The sequence below is a fragment of the Phoenix dactylifera genome, chromosome 17 (genome assembly GCF_009389715.1).
Source record: "Phoenix dactylifera cultivar Barhee BC4 chromosome 17, palm_55x_up_171113_PBpolish2nd_filt_p, whole genome shotgun sequence".
Lineage (NCBI taxonomy): Eukaryota > Viridiplantae > Streptophyta > Magnoliopsida > Arecales > Arecaceae > Phoenix > Phoenix dactylifera.
This window is the reverse complement of record NC_052408.1, coordinates 885,598-909,908: the sequence shown is the minus strand read 5'-3', so window position 1 is coordinate 909,908 and position 24,311 is coordinate 885,598. Positions and strand designations below refer to the sequence as shown.

At 37.7% G+C, this 24,311-nt stretch overlaps 1 protein-coding gene across 1 annotated transcript; it reads left to right on the top strand.

Annotated features, from left to right (window-relative positions):
* On the top strand, nt 1-24,063 carry LOC103717955 (flap endonuclease GEN-like 1). The gene is given in 9 exon segments (XM_039114693.1): nt 1-338; nt 428-613; nt 10,377-10,547; nt 12,626-12,807; nt 12,906-13,155; nt 13,444-13,579; nt 16,784-16,801; nt 16,804-17,256; nt 23,503-24,063. Coding segments are annotated over 9 exon segments (1,659 nt in total). The 5' UTR covers nt 1-134; the 3' UTR covers nt 23,562-24,063.
* Nucleotides 24,064-24,311: the final 248 nt, after the last annotated feature.

Below are 24,311 nucleotides of genomic sequence, written 5' to 3'. Positions count from 1 at the left end.
CCCGTTTCCCCGGTTGCGTTTCTCTTCTATAAGCGCATAGCAAACCCCGTCCCATCCCATCGAGGGGTCAAACCAGGCCTAAAACCCTCCCCCTTTCCCTCTTCTTCTCCTCGTCGCCTCCGCCCTCGCCGGCGATGGGAGTCGCCGGGAATTTCTGGGACCTCCTCAAGCCCTACGCCCGGAACAAGGGCGTGGACTTCCTCCGGAACAAGCGCGTGGCCGTCGACCTCTCCTTCTGGATCGTCCAGCACGAGGCTGCCATCCGCCACAAAACCCCTCGCATCCGCAGCCCCCACCTCCGCACCACCTTCTTCCGCACCGTCTCCCTCTTCTCGAAGGTTCGATTCAATCTCTTTCTTGAATCCAACCCGAGGACAGATTCAAGTTTGATTGATGGATCGAGCACTGTGCGGTGTTCTTGCTGCAGATGGGGGCGTTCCCGGTGTTCGTCGTCGACGGGGAGTCGTCGCCGTTGAAGGCGCAGGCAAGGATAGAGCGCTTCTTCTGCAACTCCGGTGTCGATCCCTCGGCGCTGCCGAAGGCGGCGGAAGGGGAGGAGGCTCCCGTGAAACAGAGGAATCAGGCATTCACCAGATGCGTTCAGGAGTGCGTGGTGAGTGGAAAATGATACATCTTTTTTGTGGCTATTTATTATGATGTTGTTATGGGGGATGTATTTGGAATTAGGGGATAATGCAATGTTGCTCGTGAGGATATTATAAAGTGGGAGATAAAGTTTTATTGGTTGTTCTTTTTGTTATCAGGTAGATACATTTTCTTTTTAGATGTTTATTGGATGCCTTTATGAGGTGGAGGAAAGGTATATTCATTAAATTTGTCGAGGACTTGGAGAGTAAAGAGTTGGCTTGATAGTATCAGGTCGGTTGGAAGGGGTTTGGGCAGAAGGTTTAGTAATGGTAGGTTGAGAGTTGCTGCATGATGTCTACAGACAATGTGCTTAACTAGAGTATTTGATTAAAAGAAATCTGACAGTCATAAACCCAAAATGGATATAAAATTTATTGATTCGATCTCATTTAAATTTGAGTATGCATAAACATCATGGATTTCAGAGTTGCTAGAACCAGATTTGACCCCATCAGTATTTGACTGAGAATTAAGGTCCAAATTCGATATACTTGCATTATCATTATTTGTTGCAGGCTACATTATCATTTGGACCTAATATATTCTCTTCTAAGGGGGGACACTTTGATGTTTTTCTTGACCAATGTTTCTAATAATTATATATATTCTAATTTGTGGAAAGAGCAAGACAATGAAGCAATTCTTGCAAGTTGCAACCCTAGGGCCATTAGTTGGAGCTTGATGCAGAGAGGGGTATAGTAAATGGATAACTGGACCAACCAAATCGGTAGTATTTTTTGCACCCTCTATTGTCTAAACTAATCAATTTAGTGGTAATCTAATGTTTTTTTCTGCCACTAATTGAAAATTGCTCATAGTATTGACTTGCAAAGTAAAGAAGATGAGCATGAAGCTGAAGAATGAAATTTCTTTTCAATATAACTCAAAAAGTTAATAAAATTGTTATCTACAAAAAAAGAGCGGCCTAGTTCATGAGGCTCCTACTATTATGGGGTCTGGGGAGGGTTAGATGTATAGTCTTATGCTTGTGCGTAGAGAGGTTGTTTTTGTGTTTTGAACCCGTACCATGTAGATCACACTGAAGCAACCTTACCATTGCAACAAGACTCACCTTCAATAATAAAATTACTATCTACAATGCATCTAAATCCTAACAGCATCAATTGGCTTCCTCTTGTGCTCATCCTGTCTCAAGAACTTCTTGTTGCGCTTCTTCATGTTGTTCCACTGTCTCAGTATCATGTCTTGATAGAGACTAATTCCATGATATCTTGAGACAAGACCATTGGATCAAAGATATGTTTCCTCATGATTGTTAATCTCATCATTCTTGATTGATTGTTGGATGTTGTATGCTCAACATTCTTCAAAGCAAGTTGAATCATCTAGTGGTTTATAATGCACTGATTATTGATTCAAATATGTTATTCTCAGAATATAGGCCTTGTGATATATATAGAACTCTGCTCTTGGTTAGAGACCTAGAAGTCCGTTGTCATTTATATTACCTTTGATTTTTTTGGGATAATCTTGAATATTACCTTTGATTTTTTTGGGATAATCTTGAATATTACCTTTGATTTTTTTGGGATAATCTTGAATATCCAGTTAGTAACATCCTTTTGTCTGAGCTTCAAGGAAACTAGCAATTGATAATTTGTAGTTTTAAAAGTGTCACTTGTATATGGAATGAGTTCCTTATGTGGTCCTCTCCATCATTTTGTTTCAAGGAAATTGAAGCAAACAAGCATCCAGGTGTTTGTGCAACTCTTGCAGCAATTTTTGCATTTGCTATAAATAAGGAGTTTTAATTTTAGATGTTATCATACTTTTTTTAGAGAAAAGATTGGACGGAGTCCAATTGGATTTACCAATATAATGAACTTGAGATGAGTACATTCCAAGCGACTTAGATGTTAACATACTAATAACATAATACTCATCATAATTTGGATCCATGTTCTTAGTTTTTGACCTGTTTTTATGATTGGCTGTCAACCTGACATCAAACCTTTCTCATCCAGGCTTGGGACTCACAATGGTGATGTTAGCAGACGAATAACATAGCATACCCATCTTTCTCATGAAAACAACCAAAAAGTAGAAAAAATTGTTGACTAAAAGAAAAATAGAAAGAACTCTTGATTTCTAATATTTACATACATATCCTTTCATGGAGTCATCCTTGTGCTTACAGATTAGGTCCTTTCACGTAACAATATTTCTTAATATCGTTGTCTCAGAAAACACACCTCCATGAAATTTATACTCCTTGGAAATCCAATTTTTGGTAAACCCAAGAGAAATGAATACTTTATGGAAGTCCACCATACTCAACACACTGATATCAATTAGTTTGGAAGAAAACAGAAAAGAAAAAAGAATGATTGGGCCATCTAAGACTACATGGGCAAGAGAGAAATTAGACAGCGGATGATAGAAATCTGAAGAATCCAAGTCTAATATCTCCAAGAGACCCACCATGAATGAAGAGGCCCATAATTATGGAAGTCAGTTGAGAGGTTAAACGGGGGTGGCATGGTGGGACGTGGTGGAAGGTGGGTGAAGAATGAGTGGCAATGGATTGGAGGAACAAGGAGAGAGGTGGTCGAGGGCAGCGGTCAGAGGTGGATGGAAAGGATCAATTGTGTTGGAGTGTGAGGAAGAGTAGAGGAAAGAGGAAGAGGCAGGAATCAAAAGAAAATACTCATTCAAAATCATGAGATATGGTAGTTCCAAATTACCAGAAGGACCTGTGGATTGCAATAGATATAAGGGCATAAGTTGTTATTTTACACAGGGAAAATCTAACTGATTAGTTCCGTAGGTATAATACACACACACACACACATACACACACAGGGTGTAAAGAAAGGACTTGATATAAGGACTTGATACACACCTACCACCAAATTCAATGATTGTTGTTGAAAATGGAAATTTAAACTATTGAATGTGATCTAGAAGGCTAGAATGTGTATCTCTAAAGATCATCTATTTTGGAGACCCCTAGCCCAACCATTAGGTCGTCCCGAAATCAACACACTATATCATTGCACCATTATGACTTGATGCATAGGCTAGATGTCTCTAAAATAGATGATCTTTTATAGATAGACATTTGCCTTCTAAATCACATTCGATGGTTTAAAATTTCATTTTCAATAACAAATATTGAATTTGGTGCTAGGTGTAGGGTACTTTCTTTACAGCCCGTGTGTATTATAACTACACCTATACATACATAAATCTATGTATGCATATATATATATATATATATATATATAGAGAGAGAGAGAGAGAGAGAGAGAGAGAGAGAGAGAGCATTTGGCGCCAAATGTTTCCTAGAGGAAATCAGTGAAGGGCCTCTCAGAATAAAATTCAATACCATTGTTCATGATTTGAGATGCGTAAAATACTTCAAAACTAAAAACCATTTATTTTTTAGCTTTCTTGTCTGTGCATCTAGCTAGCAAAAAATAGACAGTAACAATATAACTAATGAACAAAAATATAGGACAAACTATTTAATTTGCAAGTCAAACCATTGATCTTGATTTAAATATTTTAAAACACATCTTAATTAAATTTCATCTAATTTGGATCATAGTATGCCATACCGGCCCGAACTGGACGGTACGGAGCGTACCGTACCATGTCAGTTCGGTATTGGTACCCAGTACGGGGGGCATACTGACACTCGGTATGCCAAAAAAATTCTATACTGTACCGTACCGACATTGTGCTAGTGTGATACCAGTACAGAGTCCGGTACCGAGACGACGAACCTTGATTTGAATGTTTCTATGCTGAAGATCAAAATATATTATACCATTGAAGTTGTCAGTTTTGTTTCCATTGGATGCACAATTAAAAAACTCAAAATTCATGATTTTTTTTTTTTGCTTCTAGTCATTTTATATATCATAGATATGATCAATCATGCTGATTTTTATTTTGAATGTTTTTCATTGGGAAGCATGTGGAGCCAAATGCTCTTAAATGCCTATCTATCTATCTATCTATCTATCTATCTGTATACATATTTTGACGAAAAAAGCTCTGATCCCAGTTTGGGACTTCCTCTTCATGTCACGAGAGGCATTCGATACTTTGAACTTTCATATGTATGAGAGAAAGAAGAATTGTGATCTTCACTACTGGGTTGTGGGAGAAGAAGGATTTTGGAAGCAGTCCCCTCTCTAAAAATATATGTTTGGGAATAACCATGTGAAAACTTTTATTATTCTCAAAATACCCCAATCCCATAATACTCTTATAGTATTTGATATTTTAACTATCCTGTTGATATTCTCAGAATACCCCTCCTACAACTAGAGTTACGCACGTGATTGCAGATGCTCTCAAAAATCTTCAACCCATTTGATGAATCTGTCCAATGAAAAAATATGGTTTCCTTTTTGCTTAGATTCCTAATATTATAGTTGACAAGGTAGGGAGAAAAAAGAAACCTCTTGTTATTCTGAGAGAACTTTTAGCTGGCTGGGTTGCTGTGGCAGTCCAGTGAGAAACAAAGAAAAGAAAAGGAAAGAAAAAACTGGTTTGCTTTCATGGGAGGATTCCTCGCATTATAATCGAGATAGAGAACAGGAGAAATCACTCAAAGAAAGTTCTTAGTTGGGTGGGCATTATAGTGTGGCCTGAGAAGGAAGTGTAATTATAGGGATAGTGTGCTTTTTAAAAATATATAATATTTAATGGCCAAGGTGATTAATGGCAATTAGAATTCCTGTTGAGAAATAAGAAGAAAGATATATTTTTTTTTCATTTCAATTGAAATTCATATTAGAAGGATTAGAAAAGAGATACTAATTTAAAAGAAAGATTCGAAAGAAATGAAAGATATCTAAGTTGAGTAAACTAAAACAAAATTTTTGCTTTTTTCTTGTCTACTGCGGTGGGGCCCAATTGAGATGTGTGTTCTAGGAAAAGAAATTAAAGGGAGTACATGTAATCTACATGAGATAAAGGCATTAGCTTCACGCTTCAAGAAAAGAATGGATATATAAAAATTCTAATTAAAGAAGGAAAGTTAAGAACTTAAAAACTCTAGAACTCGAGAAAGGAACCATGTATCAAAAGATATCAAAAAATTATTATTTCTCTTAAATCCTTAATTCTTAAATATATAAATCCTTCAACCGTACAAAAATGTCTTAATTTTTCGATTGTTCAATTATAAAAATAACCCTAATCAAAATATTCTGTTAAATTTAAAATATTTCTATAGCAACTCTAGTTAAATTTCTTTCTTAGAAGCCTTAATAAAACGTCCAAGACTTTTGTAGAAGAAGGAATTCTAAAATTATTGGACTTTGAGAATAAGAAATGGAAGAGTAGAGAATCAACATGAGACAGAAAATTAGACTTAACAAGAAAGAAGAAATTCAGAAATTTCTAAAATATTGAGACTCTAAAATCTTTTAAGGGAGGAGGAATAATGATCATCCTAAACCAAGAGATGAAGGTAAGATTTTTAATTCATTAGAAGAAAATAATCATTGATTAATTATTTTTAGATACTTTTAGAATTTAGGTTTTAATTAAATAATCTCAAATCTAAAAAAAAATTAGAAATCATGTGCACCTGCACGTGCATTGTAACTAGTATATGTGCGTATGCGTGTGCATATATATTTTTTAGTTGTTTTGAGTAACCAGCTTGAATTAAAAATGCGTGCATCAAATGTTTTCTTCAACTTAATGGGGGGGGGGTGAGTAACTTGAGGTAGGAGCAAATTTGAGAGCTGGGAAACAAGGTTTTTTAAATAGTATAGGAAGTTGAGTGTTGAAGCATCTCTTTGTGAAGTAAAATTGAGTATAGCAAAATGATCAGATGTTAGTGATTTGGGATTTATTGGTTTTCTTTGTAAGTGAACTTGGTGATTCTTTTTGAAATAACATATGTTAGATGGATTCCAAAATCCAAAAATGATATGATAATACAATAGGTTCGCCGTCTTAGTATCGGACTCTGTACCGGTAGCATCCTATTACAGTGTCAGTATGTGGTACGATACGAGATGACGAGGGATACTGAGTGTCAGTATGGTACGAGACTGCATACCGGTTCTGTACCGATATGACGAATCTTGCAATACATAGTATGTCTTCATAAAATATTGCTTGGAACTTCTCTATATATACACCCATCATACAAGACAATCCTCAACTTTGAACTTATAAGCCCATGGAGGTAGCATTTTTAATCTTGGAGGATGTGATGATTAAGAATACCGCATGAAAATCTGAATGATAATTCTGATACAGCATTTGTAATGAATCACTTGCATGTATGTATTGTCTTCATGTTATTGGATCTAATAATACTGGAGTGCCACCTTTCCTTGCAATGCTTCTTCCATGCATGATGGTGAAATTGAGGTTGGAAAGACTGATTTGATAAAGGATACCAAAGAGATATGTACATATGATGAGGATGTGCCAGAGAAATGACATTGGAGGGAATGAAAATGCCCAAGTTGCATTCATAGCTAACCTTCACAACTTCCGAAAATATTACATCACTTAAGCACACCATGTAAGAGGATGGAAATATTGTTATCTTGATCTCTAAGGAGATTGATTAATAAAATATCACGTATAAGCCCCTCCTACCTGGGGCCTGGCATTGTAAGCATGCCATATCCATACAGTGTTGAGACTAGATATGCATTAATTCACAACCATGCTAAGCTTTAATACTTAGTTTAATTTCCCCTAATGTAAACCAGTTCAGACTGTTACAAATATATGAAGGACAAATAACATCACTTTAATCAATATATACAAATCTAGTTCATTAGTGCTATAATGTATCCAAAATTTCTTTGATGATCGATGTTTAAAGTATGGGCTGTCAACAACAAAAGTTTTCTCAAATTTCATAGATAAATGTATCGACAGATTATTGTAAGTGTTGCATGCTTATATCTGGTAGTGTAAGAAGCTCAAATGCTGTCGGCATTACTCATGATCTATCCCATGCATTGTATGTAGTGCGTAACAATGAGATGGGCATTGACCACCATGATACTAAGTAGTACTTTGACACTTAACTGCACAAGGCTGGTATGAATTTGAGTGGCCATAGTGGGCTTAGCACTGCAAAATATATGCTGGGTGTCTACTGTTTGTAGGGCCAAAGATTGCATGAGTCTAATGTTTTCAACTATGATTCTGATGGTGCAAGTAAAATGATAAACAAACCATTTGAGAAATACTATTTCAGAAAAAACTGAGTTAAAAGTATGCTATTATGACACCAGATGCATAAAACTTCTTTAGCTTATGACTTATCATCACCAGTAGATCATCCCATTTATTTGGTTTATGCAGAGGCCTTCGTTAGTAGTTTTCATGCCTCAAGATTTATTGGACTTTGATGCTTCATATGGTGTAGGTTCTTCTACTTCATGATTCAGATTGAAAACAAGAAAACATGATTAAATTATTTAAACTAAAATGATTGAAAAGATTGGTTTGTCTTTGTATATTTTTAGACACAAAGTGTTAGTTGTGTTGTTTGGTTGAGCATGGGTTTAAAGGGGAATGCAAGTTACATGCTTGTACACTGCACATAAAATGATATGTACATGTACAAGCTATCTTGCAGCAATGTATGTCGAATTTGAGTCATTATGGATATTGTATTGTTTTTCAACTATGTACCATGCCTAGGGTTTGCTATCTCGGATCCAGACCTGGTACCACCCTATTACTATATCGGTATTCTCGGTAATGGGGCCGGTTCGGCATATTGACACTCGATATGCCCTCCGTACCACATACCAGTTCGGTACCGATGCAGTCGGTACGCATCGATAACGACGAATACAACAATTATGATCATGCCAATAACATACATAGTAGATAACATTGGTAGATAACATACATGGTAGATAGTATCAATAAGGTATGTCCTTTAGGATACATATGGTAGATATAGAGCTAATCACGGTCCAGGCGGCCTGCTCAACCCAGCTCGAAATCTAGTGGCTTGGGCTGTAAAAATTGGCTTGTGGAACAAGCTTGGGCAAAAAAGGAGGCCCGATCTAAAAATTGGGCCAGACCTGGAAAAATTAAAAAAAATGGTCCGGCCTGGCCTGAGATTGCGTATATATATATATTATATGTTAATTATATTAACTAATTATATATTATAATGAAATAATAATGTATTATATAGTCAATAAACTAATTAATCTCACATAGATAAATAGAAGTAGTCCTAACTCTCTAACTTTACAAACTCTCAGTCAAGGTATGCTGAACCGGACCGGAAGCTGTACAGGTCGGCGACCGGATCGGTTCAGCGTGTTCGGTACTGTTTCGGTACCAGGCCCGTATTGGGAAAGCCCAGTCGGAGTTGGAGAAGGAGAAGAGAAACATCGAACAAGCGGAGGAGGGAGGGAGAAGGAGCGGCCGCGGCCGTGTCTCCTGTTTCTTTCGACTTCACTTAAAAATCTCTAAATTTTTTTTGCGGCCGCGTCTCCTGTTTTTTTCGAAACAGGGGATGCGACTGCGCCCCCACGGCCTTCGCCGCGCCCCCGCGGCCTCCACTGGCCCCCTGTAGCCCTCTGCAGGTGTCCGCGGCGGTTGCTTCTCCCTCCCTCCTCTGCTCGCTCGCTGTTTCTTTTTTCTTCTCCGGTTTCGGCGCGAACCGGTTTCCATGGCGGAATTGTATTGGTAAGCCACCGGACCGGTCCGGTATGGGCTGAACTGGCTGGTACGGGCCATTTCAGCATACCATCTGGCCAGTTCAGCATACCATCTGGCCGGTTCAGCATACCATGCTCTCAGTTACCTATACCGATTATCGGCTAAATCATACTATTTGGATATTATTTTGCAGTACAAAATTATATTGCACTTAGCCAATAATAGTTGGGGGGGGGGGAGAGGAAATTGGGCTTGGTGGGCGGGCTTGGGATTGGCTCTTCAAGGTTGGGTTGGTCCAGGGTAGAAATGTAAGTCCAATGTTCGGGCCGAGCCTGTGCATCGGCTTGGGGCCTAACTTCTACTTTAGAGTCTAGCTCGAGCTTGGCCCAGTACAGTGTTTGATCAACTCTAAGTAGATAGCATTGATTTAATCCTTAAATATACAAATATAACAAAAGTAACTTTTTTCGGTGGGTTTGCGGGGGTGTTGGGGTGGGGGAGGGGTTGAATCTGGGTGGGGCTAAACCTTGGTAAAGCCGATTGGCCAAACAAAACACCGATTACATAAGGTTAAAAAAAATAAGGGCACCCAAGCCTCACAAGGAAAACCAAGTCTGGTACTTTTCACAAAGAGCTTACATGTGGCAGATAGTGGCATATATAGAGAAAACGTTCACTTAGTCAAGAAAATATCCAGTAGGGGCTCCTTTACCATCTTGATTATGCTGTGAGCTTTGATTGATTGCATTATTCATGTTTACACTGCTATAAGTAATTTTTTGGGTCCTTTATATTTTTTTTTGTTTATTTATTTATGCCCTTATTTCACTAGCATTTCCTGCTTAAGGCATTATGTGCTTTTTATCTCTCTCGCTCTCTCTAAAAATGCTAGGTCAGACTAATATCTCATTTGCAGTATGGATGGAATTTCATCTGGTCACATGTTCCTTATGTTGGTTAAAATTTGGATGATAAAACTTTTGGTCATTTTCTTTACTTCAGTTGGATATGTGGATCTTTTACAATCATACAACTTTATTCATTTTTTTACATCAATTGGATATCTGGATCTTTTACATCAACAGGAGCTCCTCGAACTCCTAGGGATGCCAGTTCTAAGAGCATGTGGTGAGGCTGAAGCCCTGTGTGCGCAGTTAAATAGTGAAGGTCATGTTGATGCTTGTATCACTGCTGACAGTGATGCTTTCCTGTTTGGGGCGAAATGTGTCATAAAGTGCCTCCGCTCCAATTGTAAGGTAAGCAATGGTGGTTTACAATTTAGTAAGTCACAATAGTTTTCCATCAATGCTCCTACATGATATACCGGAAACTTTCTTGTTTTTTCCATGATCTGTCTTAATGTGCCATTATGTGTAAACTAAAATTGATCTTACAATTTATTCTGGATCATCAGGTCCACTATCTGACAGATAATATTAATTAAAAATGTAAAGAATATAAAAATATTAAATATAAAAAAATGCAGAAACAACAGAGAAATTTAGCAATCTCTTCAAGGTTTGATTTTAAATGATTAATAGGTACAACCAAGGTTAGCTGTCTCGATATCGGACCTTGTATCGGTGTCACACTAGCACAGTATCGTACAGTACGGTACGAAATTTTTTTGGCATACCAAGTACTGGTACCGAACCAGTACGGTATGGTACGTTCCATACCGTCTGTTCGGGCCGGTACGACATACCATGTGTACAACTACAATTAGAAAGAATAGAGAGAAAAAAAAGAAAATAGAGAATGAACATCTAGACAATGATTTTCATCTACTTAATTTAAAAGGAAAACCCTTGCATCTAAGATGAATTAAATGTGCTCGTTATTATATAATTATTGTTCATGTTTGATACAGCAGAAGCAGTTTAAAATAAATAAAAATTGAAACTAGCACTATGGTTCCTGTCATGCGTATTGCATTGGGTCCTCCTCTGAGGTTCATTAGAAAAAACTACTTCAAGGTATGCCGTCTCGGTACCAGGCCCGTACCGTTGTCGCACTATTACTGTGTCAGTATTATACGGTACGGAGCTGGTTCGACATACCGAGTATCAATACGTCCCTGTACCATGTACCGGTACCGAACTGGTATGGTACGGTGTAGCATGCTCTGTATAGTTTGGTTTAGTATATTTCGTACCGTCCGATACGGTACGGTATGGCGAACCTTGTTTTGAATGGTCTTGAGTTTGAAAAAGGAAAAAAATTGATCCTAAAAGTAGCTCTACGTTTAAGTCGCCCATATTTCGTGCATAAAGGTCAGCTTTATTCTCTTAGGGCGCTAAAGAGAGGTGCACATAAAATTACCAAAAAATTTTTTTCCTTTTGTTTTCATTTTTTTCCCTGTGTGCAACAGCCATTAACTTGATCTGCTGCTGATTGCAACAGATTGCTGATTACCTTTCTTTTATAACTCTGAGACTTTGTATAATCTGCTGCTGATTGCAGAAGAAATTATCAAATGAAAGTAAATGAAATCAAGTTACCAGTAGTAAAGAGCTAGCACTGGTTTTGCTTGCTTGTCACCATGAAGTCCTTGGTTAGTCTAGGCAATAGACTTGGCCTTTGTAGGTTGTCACCTAGGTGCCTAAGCAATTGCATAGGTGACTGACTTCAATGGAAGCCATTCAAATTTTCATTCAACTACTCATTTTTCTAATTTAGGTTGTAATTTAATAAACTAGAACTTACATTGGGAGGAGGAAGAATTTAGGGTTGATTTGGGGCGGTTTAATGATGCTAGGTATAAACCTATAGTTGATTGGACATTCTTTTCATATCTGAGTTTTCAATAAGGTGAACTACATGGGAAGTTTTGTAGTGGAAAATATGCAAGGGATGATTTGGGTTAGCTTATAGTTTCTGGATCTAGGGTTAATATATGAACATATTGACAAAGGTACAGAAACTTATGGAGGGTAGATGTAGGCAAATGTGGAAAAGGGATAAGTCTGGATGCATTCCATTGTGATCTTCAACTATGATTGAGCCTCATAATTGAGAGAAAGAATGAGAAAGAAAGATATGATAATGCAGACTTGCTCTGGAGGGCCTAGCCCTCACATTACACGAAGCAGAACTCAAGGGGAAAGAAGGCTTCTTCTATTCATCAATGTTGCTTCATGATCCTGCAAGAGAGGAAACATTGCTAGATATTATATGGATATTCATTAGCAACTAGAAACACTTTTTAACACAATTTTTGTAGTACAATCTATGCTCAACTTGTAACGGGTAGAAATAATATTAATTAGTATAATATTTCTTTTATCCATTTTCGTTTTAAGTATGTAATACTTGAGGATCACATTTTATGCAGGAGCCTTTTGAGTGCTACTACATATCAGATGTTGAAGCTGGTCTTGGTTTGAAGAGAAAACAAATGGTAGCCGTTGCTCTTCTGGTTGGTAATGACTATGATTTGCATGGGGTATCTGGGTTTGGGGTTGATACGGCTGTCCGATTTGTAAAGTTGTTTAGTGAGGATGAGATCTTGACTAGGTAATTTTATTTGTTATGTATGTAAACATTTTCAGAAAATCACAGTTCCTGCATAATCTATATGTACCTAAGTGTCTAATACTTCGTAATTCATACAGGTTATGTGAGGTTGGTAAAGGGGTTTTCGCTTTTTCAGAGGGAAGCATCAGTTTGGCCATGGATTCCCATGTGCCCATTTCAAATGAGGTTTCACCAAGTGCAAGATCTCAACACTGCTCGCATTGTGGTCACCCAGGCAGTAAGAAAGCTCATCAGAAGACTGCTTGCGAATACTGTATTCTTAATGGTTCTGAAAATTGCATGGAAAAGCCAACAGGGTTCAAATGCTTGTGCTCCACCTGCGATAAGGTGCATCTATCTATGGATGCTAGCAAGACTTTTTTTTGTGTTGTGTAGATCTAGATAACAATATCTTCAGTTAGATGTGGAAGCTTTTACTGTTAGAATTTAGACTTCGGAGCAGTCCTTTAAATATTTTTTTTTCTATATTTAAGGTTATTATACATAATAGAAAAATTGTGACATGTCCTGTTTTATTTTAGTTTTCCCCCAAACTTCTCATAGTATGTCTTTTTTCTTGTATCACTTTGTTGTTTTTCCTAACTGTCTTTTCTTTTCTTTGGTTTTTACTTGCAGGATCGCAAAACTAAGGAGCAAAAGAAATACGAGAATTGGCAAATCAAAATGTGCAAAATGATTGCTGCAGAACAAAATTTTCCAAACAATGCGATCATTGAATTGTATTTAAGTAGCAACCATGGAAATTATGACGGTAAGTTTTTTATAGGTAACAGAATCTATGAAGAGATGATTTCTTTTACCTATGAGGAATTAGGAATGAAATGGAAGTTAACAAATGGTTTGAATCAAGGTTCGCCGTACCGGGTCTAGTAGGCTACTGGTTGCCTACTGGACTGGTACGGTTCTGGTTCGTTTCGGAACCGGCTGGTACGAACCGGCCAACTCTTCCCCGCTGGAGCCGGAAAAGAAGAAGAGAAGGAGAGAGAGCGCGGGGAAGAGAGGGAGGGAGAAGATCCGTCGCCGCCATCGGAGAGCCGCGGAGGGGCAGCGGAGGCTGGAGGGGGCGGGGGAGCCCGCGGGGGCGCGGCAATCGATTTGCCGTGGCCGCGCCCCTGCGGGCTCCCCCCCCCCACCCCCCCTAGCTCTTCGATGGCGGCGACGGGTCTCCTCCCTTCCTCTCTTCCCCGCGCTCTCTCTCCTTCTCTTCGTCTTCTTCGTTTCCGGCACATAACTGCCCCGTACCGGTTTTCACTGCTCCGGCGTACCGGTTACAGGTCGGACCGGTTTGGACTGGCCGGTACGGTCCGGTACGGGCTGGTTCGTTAGGCGTTGGTTTGAATGGTGGTGCCTATTTTAAAGACTGATATATGTTAGTCTTTTGAGATGAAAGAAATCTTAGATAATAATTATTGGATTTTCATTGTTGTGAATTGTTTTAGTTCTTATTAGAAAGGAAATTTGTACCAAAAATCTAAGAAACTAGTTACCCTATTTATCAGGCCCAGTTTTTGGCTTTAGTTTTTATAAACATTACGATATTAGTCATATTCAGTCATCTTTCCATTTGTAATTGCCTACTTGGTCTAAAAAATTCCATGTGACCGTGGATATTACAATAGGGTTGCAACTTGGGCTGGTTTGGTTGGGTTTGGCTGAAACTTAAGGTAAATAACAGTTGTAGGTAATCAGAAGACAATCTGATTTTGGAGCAAATACTCAAGCCTTGACTTGAGTGCTGCTTGCTTTTTACAAAGACAAGTCAAGTTGAATTTGTTTGGATTATTTCATTTTTGGTGTAAGGTAGTATAAGAGGGAGACACAAGACTTGTACAGAAGGTGAGGGAGGACTTTGTTGGGGTTGAGATTTAAGGTTTGGCAAAGTAGGTGGAGGGTTGTACGGAGTGGGCGGTATGTTAATGTGAGAAGATGACAATTGATAAATCATAAGGAAGTTTGATGTCATACTTCAAGCTTCATCGGGAAATCTGGTTGTCTTGGGATTTGAACTATAACAAGGTGTCAAAAATATGTAATCCCATGCTTAGTCTTGTAATACGGGTGCTATTTATAACAACTGATCTCATGTGAATTCATGATATATGTGACCAATCAAAAGAAACACAAGGCATTTTGATTGAAATTAAATTGATAGCTTGACTAAACAATTGCTTGTAGTGCATGGACCTTAAGCAAATGAATCATGTACCTAGAGGTGGCAACAATTTGGGTCGAGCTCTATTATTAGCAAGGACCAAAGTGCTTGATCCAGGCTTAACCTGACTTCGTAGTTATCTAACCTGCTCTAGACTAGCCAGTCAGACTCGAAACTTGGTGAACCAAGCCTAGGTCTGGTTTGGGTTTTTCATTAGACGTGTGTTTGCTTCCAACCTGGTGAAACCTGCAAGATCTGTCCCGGTATCACTTGATGTTGCCCAACTTCGCGTGGATTTTAATGACCTGGTTCACTCGTTTTCTATTAAAAGAATTTGATATAAAAAATAGGGTTAAGTGCTTCGAACCCTTGACTCTCACATGATGGTGACTCTCCTCTCCTTCTAGAACGACCAGCAAATGACAATAACTGACTCTTCCAAGTTCCAACCTTTCTAAGAGAGGTGGAAATTACTTTTCCTTCTATTTGGTCCAAAGGGATGACAGAGAGGAGGGTCTCCCTTTAATGTCAAGAACAGCATGGAGTCTTCTCCAAATGTTGCATGATATTGGGCATTGAAGAAAAATATGGTTAATGCATTGTTAACTATCATGGTCTACCAGTTGAAAAGTGATAATGTGGAATGACCTCAGTTGATAAAAGGTTGAAACCAATGTTCGCCATACAAGATGTTCTGGGCATATTGTATCGTACCTACTCAGAACTGGTACGAAAACATCAATCGAGTCGATACAGGCCCTGAATTGGCCCATACCATCTCGAGCTGTATTGTACCGTCCCAAATCGGGGTGTGTACCTTACGAACCGATTCATATTGACTGGTTTTGAGTGGTATTGTGATAAAAAGTGAGAAAGATGTTTCTGTATTGGATGTGTACTATACTGTACTGACCAGTAATGTACCGGTATAGTAGCCGGTATCGAGATTGTGGACCATAGTTGTGAAACATATCCTTCAAAATATGTTGGGTGCATATAACGGCAATGAGTTATTAGCATGGTAGATATCTTATAGTACCTATAATACAATCCATATTTGTGCTTAAACCTTGGTATCCCTCCATAGCAAATAATGGTGATTGGTGTGTTTTTATTGAATGAGTTGTATGATGTCATTGGATTCAGCAATACTTTTGGTTTGTTTTCTGGTGAGTCTTTATGTGCAAAGCATGATGCACTAGATTATGCATACCCCTTATATGTTTTAAGTATTAGAAAATGAGAAATGAGTATTCTCACAAGTTGTTTGGGATGGAAACTATCGCATAAACAAAATAGAAATATGTTCTTTATAGAAACTTGCATTTCTCTATATGGAAAGTAATCATTTTATCCATGTATAATCTTCTTTTCTTTTTCTGATTCACTGCAAATAATGTAAGGTGGCATCTAATTCTCAAATCTACTAAACCAAGTTAGCCTATTGATTAGGGCATGGTTTTCTAAATGTAAAGCATCAGTTATTAAGGTAATTGTTGCTGGGTTATTTGCAAAAATTTTGATGTGCAAATCAGATAATCACTTTGTTGTGAACTGACATTGCTGCAAGTTACAATTATTGCATTGACTTTTCTGTTGCTTTCGAACTTTTTCCATTGAATAAATTTACTATAAGTTTGCTAGTTCTATATATCTGAAAGTTGAATTTTGTTTGTGACTGGTCTTAAAGATGCATTATTTTCCTGTCTTTTTTGATTTGCTGATGGTTTTATCACCTTCCTCGGGTCCTGCATGTATATATTTTTGAAATTTCTGCTTAATGTTTGATATTCTATTATGCAGAAAAAGATGCCCATCTCTGATGTGGGATAAACCCAAAGTTGAAACTCTGGTTGAATTTTTAAATTATCATCAGCATTGGGAGCCATCTTATATACGGCAACGGATGTTTCCAATGTTAACAACTATTTACTTAAGGGAAGTGGCCTCAAATCCAAATGAAGGCTTACTTCTACATAGCCAGTATGAGTTCCACTCTATTCAGCGACTAAAAGTAAGATATGGCCATCCTTATTACTTGATCAAATGGAAGAAAGCTATCCAGAGTACAGTTATGTATGATGTCTCTGGTGAGCAATCTGAGTCTGAGGAAATGGAGTCCATGGGAGCTAATGGCTCCAATGATATGCTAGATGAACCAGATGTTCCATTGATTCTCACTGACAATGGGTGTTGCTTTCTCTTGACTGATGAAAATATGGAGCTTGTACAAGCTGCATTTCCCAAGGAAGTTGACCGATATTTGGGAGGAAAAGGTATGCATTACATTTCTCTTTTAGTACTATGATTGGTGAATCTCAAAGATTGTAGGTGAAACATTTATTCCTTGTACTGCATTGTGTATCATTCATTTGCATATAATCCGTTTGATATGAAAAAGCATATGTTTCAGATGTTGATGTAATGCTCGTGAGATAACCATCCTTAACATGATGTGACACTAAATTTAAGCATGTAGGTGATGCTAGAATAGTGAAGTTTGACAAATTGTGATACCGGATTCTCAATAGGAAGAAAGAGCTTAGACAGATTGAGAGATTAGAGTCCTGTCACTATTCTTCACAAGCATAGGAAAAATAAGAAGCTTAAAGTTTCTATTCTTATGATTATTCTTTGGTTTAAAATTACTAGTTGACTTTACTGTCTATTGTGCAGGTGTGTGGAACTTATTTTATATTCAGCTTCAATTGTTCCACTTGACCCTTAGTTCCTCTCCAATGAAAAATCTTTCGAGACAGAATGTCTCTGGGAGGCTTAAAATTTCTATTCTTTTGGACTATGCGTATTTGATTTAAAATTACTAGTTAGCTCTACTGCCTGTTATGCGTGGTGTGTGTAACTTATTTTGTATCAGCTCCATTTGTTCCATTTGGCCATTAGTTCCTCTCCAATGAAAATTCTTTCGAGACAGAATGTCTCTAATCTATTGGTCTTCATGAGTCACCTTCTCATTTCTGACTCTTAAACTTCTGTCCACGATCAAATTTCAATATGGCCATCTTTTGTACTACCTGGCACGTATATGTAACATCTAAAATGGCTAGAAGTCACTTTACTTTGATGTTTTATTTTATGATTTTACAAGAAAGTTTACCTTTTACTCTTTTAAGAAGAATAGGCTATCAATTTTAGTTTTAAACCAAGCAGTTTCCTCTATTCTGGTGTAGGCAACCTTTTTATCACATATTGTACCCTGCATGGTAAGGGGCATCACAAGAAAGGATCTTATTGACCATGATGTAATTGCTAGGTGCATCATCTATTGCATTTTACTCCCTTCCATGACTAGCCTAGTGTTGTTAGAGGATGAGATGACATTTCCTCTCAATTCTTTTTATTTTCTTGGTTATTTTTTATAGCTAAATGGTCATATTTTTTGCTGAAAAATAATCATATGTTTCCCCTCCGTGCGACCCTCCGCCAGCCTCCGTCAGATGTCTGCCACTCTCCTCCTCTTTCCCTCCCTCTCTCCCGTTCTCTCTCTCTTTTCCTCTCTCCCCGTTCTCTCTCTTCCCCGCCCCCCTCTACTGTGTCAGTACGGGGCCCGACACGGGGGTTGTACCAACCCATGCCATCGGCAACCAGTTTGGGCCCCAGTTACGACACATCAATCCTTACGATAGAGAAATCCAAATAACTATGTGATGGGGAGTAAAAATTGGAGTTTATTTTTTTGTATTTTTAGAAACTTTTATTTAAGTAATTTTTAAATTGTTTTTAGAGTTTTGTTTTAAGTGACATTGAGTATACAAAACAGTCCTTAAATTAGATATATTTTCAGGGTTGGACAGTCGAAAGAAGAAGTCACTGAGGATTTGATCTTTGATTGTTTTAGACATCTTTCTATATAGGACCATGTGCTATTCCGAATTTCTTTTGGAGATATCTTGGAGATTGGTTTTTTTCCTATTAAGAGTCCTAGTTTTCTTGGAAAGTAAGTCATGTAAAGTCTATAAAGGGTCTATAGGATTGAATGAAGCATTATATGTGATTTTGTTTTGTATGAATGAAAGATTTTTTTAGGTCACGTTTGGACTTTCTTGTCTTTCTCTCTTTCTATCCTTATTCTCTATTTCTTTCTTTCTTCTTCTTCTTCTTTTATACTCACTTTATTTCTCCCTACTTTGTACTATTCTTTCTAATTTCTGCTGCTATTCTTCTTCTTCATTGTATTGTTGGTATTGTAGATTGATTTTCTGCGAAATATTATTTCAGATCTGTGCTGGAATTAGCATTAGACTTTTTAATCCCTTGCTGTTCTACATCAATTTGGTATTAGAGCTAAAGGGTTCTGCTTTTTTTTAGGTCTTTTTCTTGATCCCTTTCTATTCTCTTGTTTCCTTCTCTTTTCATCATGTTATCAAATGAGAAGTTGAGTTTCGGAATTTATGATCATGAGGATGTCAAATATGAGAAGATCATTTGCCAGATGGATGATAGGTTGATATCTGTGGACAATGATGTGATGTTAATGACTGCACATTGCAAAAAATTGCAGGGACTTTAGGCATTGAAAAGCTCTCTAGAGTGAACCATAAATCAAGAGTCAAAATAACGGAAGAAGCTAAATAAACACTTCATGGAAGTAGCTTGACTATCCAAAGCTTACTTCAATGTGAAAGACATGATCAAAGTTCGATCAGACAGATGCTACAATTGAAGATTTGTTGATTGGGGATGCTCCAGATGATGATTTATTAGGTATTTTTGAAGGTAGAAGATCACAATGATGAAAGATTTGTACGAAGGGCACTCCAAGAGGAGAACCCTAAAGGCAATGAATGGAGATAGAGCAATATGAAAGATCCGTTCTTGAACTGATTCTTTGGATTCAATGAGGATCGCCATCAAAAGTATGAACTGTAGCTTGTTAATTGTCAACAATGGGCATTAGGCCAAATAATCAATAGTTCGATTGCGAGAAAAATTTTATGTACACCTCATATCAGGTCTTGATATTCAATAGTGGATTGAGCTTATGAGCGATATCATGAAGATCTTGAGGTTGAAATCTGTGTAGCAGAAATGAATGATGGTGAAATAAGAAAAATATAGTTCAAATTTTTTTCCAAAATTTTATTTAGATATTTTTTTTTGGAATTGTTTTAGAGTCTTATTTAAGTGAAATTGATATAAAGAGTCTTGTATGTGGCATATGTTGGGTTGGACAAGTCATGAAATTATTAGGCTTTGGTTTTTGGTTGTTTTATGGGTCTTTCTATATAGGGTTTGTGCTATTCTAGATTCTTTTAGGAAATATTTAGGGGATTAGTTACTTGCTTATCAAGAGTCCGAGTTTGTTAGAAAGCAAGTCATGAAAGTCCATGAAGAAGTCTTTTAGGGTTGAATGAAAAGTATTGTACATGATTTGTTTTGAATGAATGGAATGATTTCTTTAGATCAGGTTGGTTATTTTTCAGCTTTCTTTCTTTCTATCCCTCTTCTCTTCTCTCTTTCTTTCTTCTTCTTCTCTTCTTGTTACTTCACTTTATTTCTTCCTTAATTTGTACTATCTATTATTTTCTTTTATGTCTACCGCTGTTCTTCTTCATTGGATTTTTGGCACTGTAGATTGATTTTTCACCGGATATTAAATCAGATCTGTGTTGCAATTAGCTTTAAACTGTTTTACCCCTTGCTGTCCTATATCACTAGGGGTATGAGATCCCTTAGGGAATTCGATGTTTGACCTCAAGGACATGGTATTAGGACAGGACATTATCCTATGGATGTGGATATGTTTTTGCTTGTTAGGAAGTGCAAAATGAGGTTAGGATAATTGCTGTAATTGAATGAGAGGAAGGGAGATCCTATTCTTGGAGATTTACGCTTTATGCTACAAATTTATAGTAGAAAAATTGTCAAGGAGCTTGTAGAGGAATACGTATGGGGTTCGACATGTATAATAAGAAAGATTTTAGTTTGTGAAGATCTAACAAAAACTTGAACCTTTTTTGATTAATTTGCATATTAGTGAAGCTCATACTTTGCAATTGCAAGGGTAACTGTGTCATGGACTTAGGCACCAAAAGTTTTAACTATTGGAGGACTAGCTCAAGCTAATAAATCGCATGCCACCTCTTTTATTAGTCGATGTGGGACTAATGATAATCTGCCCACCCAACCTTATGGCACCCTATCACGACTGATCCTACTCGTGCGGGGGGTCTACCCATGGTCAGGGACCTACTTGACCCTATTAGGTCCTCCTTGACTTAGTATCCTCCAATGAGAGGCCCACATGACTAATAAGGTTGGTGACCCACACTAGCCATGGCTTTGGTATCACCTGTCATGGACTCAGCCAAAAACTTAAGCTGTTTGGAGGAGGACCGGCCCAAACTAATAAACCCATGTGGCACCCTTTTTATTGGTCAATGTGGGACTATGACATATGGGACACATGTGGCATTATGCTTTGCCTATGTAAGAACATGAAGTTATGCCTATCTGGTGGTTGGAAATATGTTGCATTTTCTTTTTCTCCCATCTTTAAAGTAATAAAAGTTATACATGCTGTTACCTTTTCTTACTTTGTATGGATGAATAACATTAGTACTAACTTTTGAGGAAGGTCACAACTCACAACTATGGCATTATGTAGGCTGTGTGGCACAGTGAATTTTTCTGGAAAAAAATAAAATATTTTGGATTGGCGAGTGCATAGGCAATAATCAAGGATGAAGACGGAAAAGAAGGATACCCTTATGTTTGAAACTGAAACCAGTGGATTATGAGAAGCTGGCCATAGAAACACCTAAAGTTACACGAGAGCAATTCCTAAAGTAACACCATACATATGATGCAATCTTTTATTGGGGGCCCATGATTTGTACTCTCAATAATCATCATTTTCCTATTTACAGCTGCTGTGTTGTATCATTGAAGATATATGTACGTGTGACATCTATTTAAATTTTCTTTAGATATTGCTGATTCATATTTGTGCAAATGGATACCCGTTGTGGAATTTAGCCTTTTCAATTGAGAATTTAGCTTGATTTCCAAATGTCTCGAACGGTCGGGCTGCTGAGGAACAGACGGGATTCTAGCATGTCAGAACTACAACTTAAGACAATCAAAACATAGGTGAATGATGCATTGGGGTATCACCAAAGGTAAACCATATCTGTTTGAGGTTAAATAAGTAGATCCTTATACTAGTTGAAATGCAGTAAAGTCGGTCCAAAGAGATTCCCACCGACTTGCACTGTCAGACTGCACATAATCATGGATTCTTTAGGTAGGAAATATGCTATGGGAAAGATTGGCTAGAGTTTGGTCTTGTATGGTAACTTGACCACCTCTAAATACTTGTTACAGGAAATGCAACTACAAGCCAAAATAGAATCAAACATATTTAAAATGAGGTATGTGTTTCAGTTAGGCTCCTTGGGCTATAGGTTATGCAGTGGAGATAAATTATACTTTACCCATATCAAACTCTTCTTTGACTGCTTCATTTATGCTCTTGAAGTCTTGAGAAGACTTGAATTGTTGCCTCCTGGTTCCATGAGCTTGAATTGTATAACCATTAGTGTAAGTTTCAATTTCTTACCTACCAATTTATGTGAGTAATTCACAGGATCTAAAGTATTTCCAATATCATCCTGTATGCATGTAAATCATGAGAATAATGAAGGTGACACTTTGTTGTAGGCACTCTGCAAGGGTTAAAATACAGTATGATTGTGTTAAAATAATCCTTAGTGAAAGGAAAGATAGGGTTGACAGACAACTTATCCAGTTCTTTAAAAATGTTGCTGAGTATCAAGAAGACTGTCATGTCATTTTCTAGTTCTTTTGGGAAGCAGACCCTCATGCAAGTTAAAGTGCTTTCTTTACTTCTGCTAAAAGTTAAACCAGAAAATGTTAGACTTGAGACCTATTAGCTGGTAAAATTTTCTGTGAATAATCGAGATCATAGCAGAAGCATTGGAGTCTCTGAGGGATATAGTTTTTGGAAGGGATCATTTGGACCTTATTGAAGGCTGAAGCATTATATGATGCTGAGAAGATAATGCTATCCCTCTGAGAGAAGACCAACTATAGCTTATAAAGAATATAGCAATAGATGTGGAGATGATATACCATGTCTAACTGTCCGTGTTCAAGACTTTAGTCACAAAGGAAAACATAAAAAGAAAGAGTCTAAGTCTTCGCACCAATTTGAATCAATTGGGTTATAAATTGTATTGGTTCTCAGCTTGCATTATTACCTTGTCAAGTTAATACTGCATATGTGAGGGGTAATGAGAAGGTTGGCCTATTCAGTCTTATCTGTGCATTCTGTTCTCCCAGTATTAATGGTGTTTCCTAATTTTGCTACTTTGGTGTATGGTTACATTTTATACAAGCATGAAGTCAGTTTATGAGAATTTTGAAACAACCCATTTGCATGCAAATTCCCTGCTCTCTGTTTTATTGTTCTGTAAATATCTCGAGAACAGGATTTACAACACTGAACATGTATTAATGGTTGTCCTGTGAATCTTTTGCAGAGATTAAAGGAATCCAAATCAAAAGAAAGAAAATCCAATTCAAGATCTGGCAAAAATAAAGCTGGAATTGCTGACAATTCAGAATCTCCCAAATTGAGTGGCGTTCAGCTTAGCATCACTGAGTTTTACCGTTCAACGAAAGCACTGGGTCAGGCAAAGACAGGTGAGGACCCAGAGAAGAACTTGAACAGAGAAGAGCCACCAAGAGACAACAGAAAGAAGTCAGCTGATTTGGATCAGAACTTGCCGAAGTCTGTGAGGCGGCGTCTCCTATTTGACTGACCAATATTTCTTTTGTTCCTTTCTTTTTGAGGCGGCGACTTCTGGGTTTTTATCATGTAGGGCTAGTTTTCTTGCGTGTAATTTACTGAAAAATGATGTAAAGTCCAAGCCTTAGACTAACATGTAAATTATTCTGGCCTTCTTTTGTAAAGAAAAGGAGATTTAGTTTAAGAATCAGCAGGTCATAAATTTCTGGAACACCTGCTCAATTTCCATGTCTGGTTTTGTAATTGACTATTTCATCATCTTTAATAGTGCTCGTTCATTTGGGGGTGATCATGTGGGCACTGGAAGGTTTGGTTGGTGTAATGTCGTCTTACGCAGTGGCTGTTATTTATAACATTCCTGAATCTGGTAAGGGAATTTTAAGATACAATGGTGTATCCTTTGATGAGTGAAAGAAATGTTTCGCCCGGTCTAGAAAGCCTGTGTTCGCTACTTTGGTATGATACTATTTATTGGGGGAAGGGAGGTGGGTGGTCATGCTGGTTCTGGGTGTGCCCCTAATGCCTTGGTGGAATTGAGAT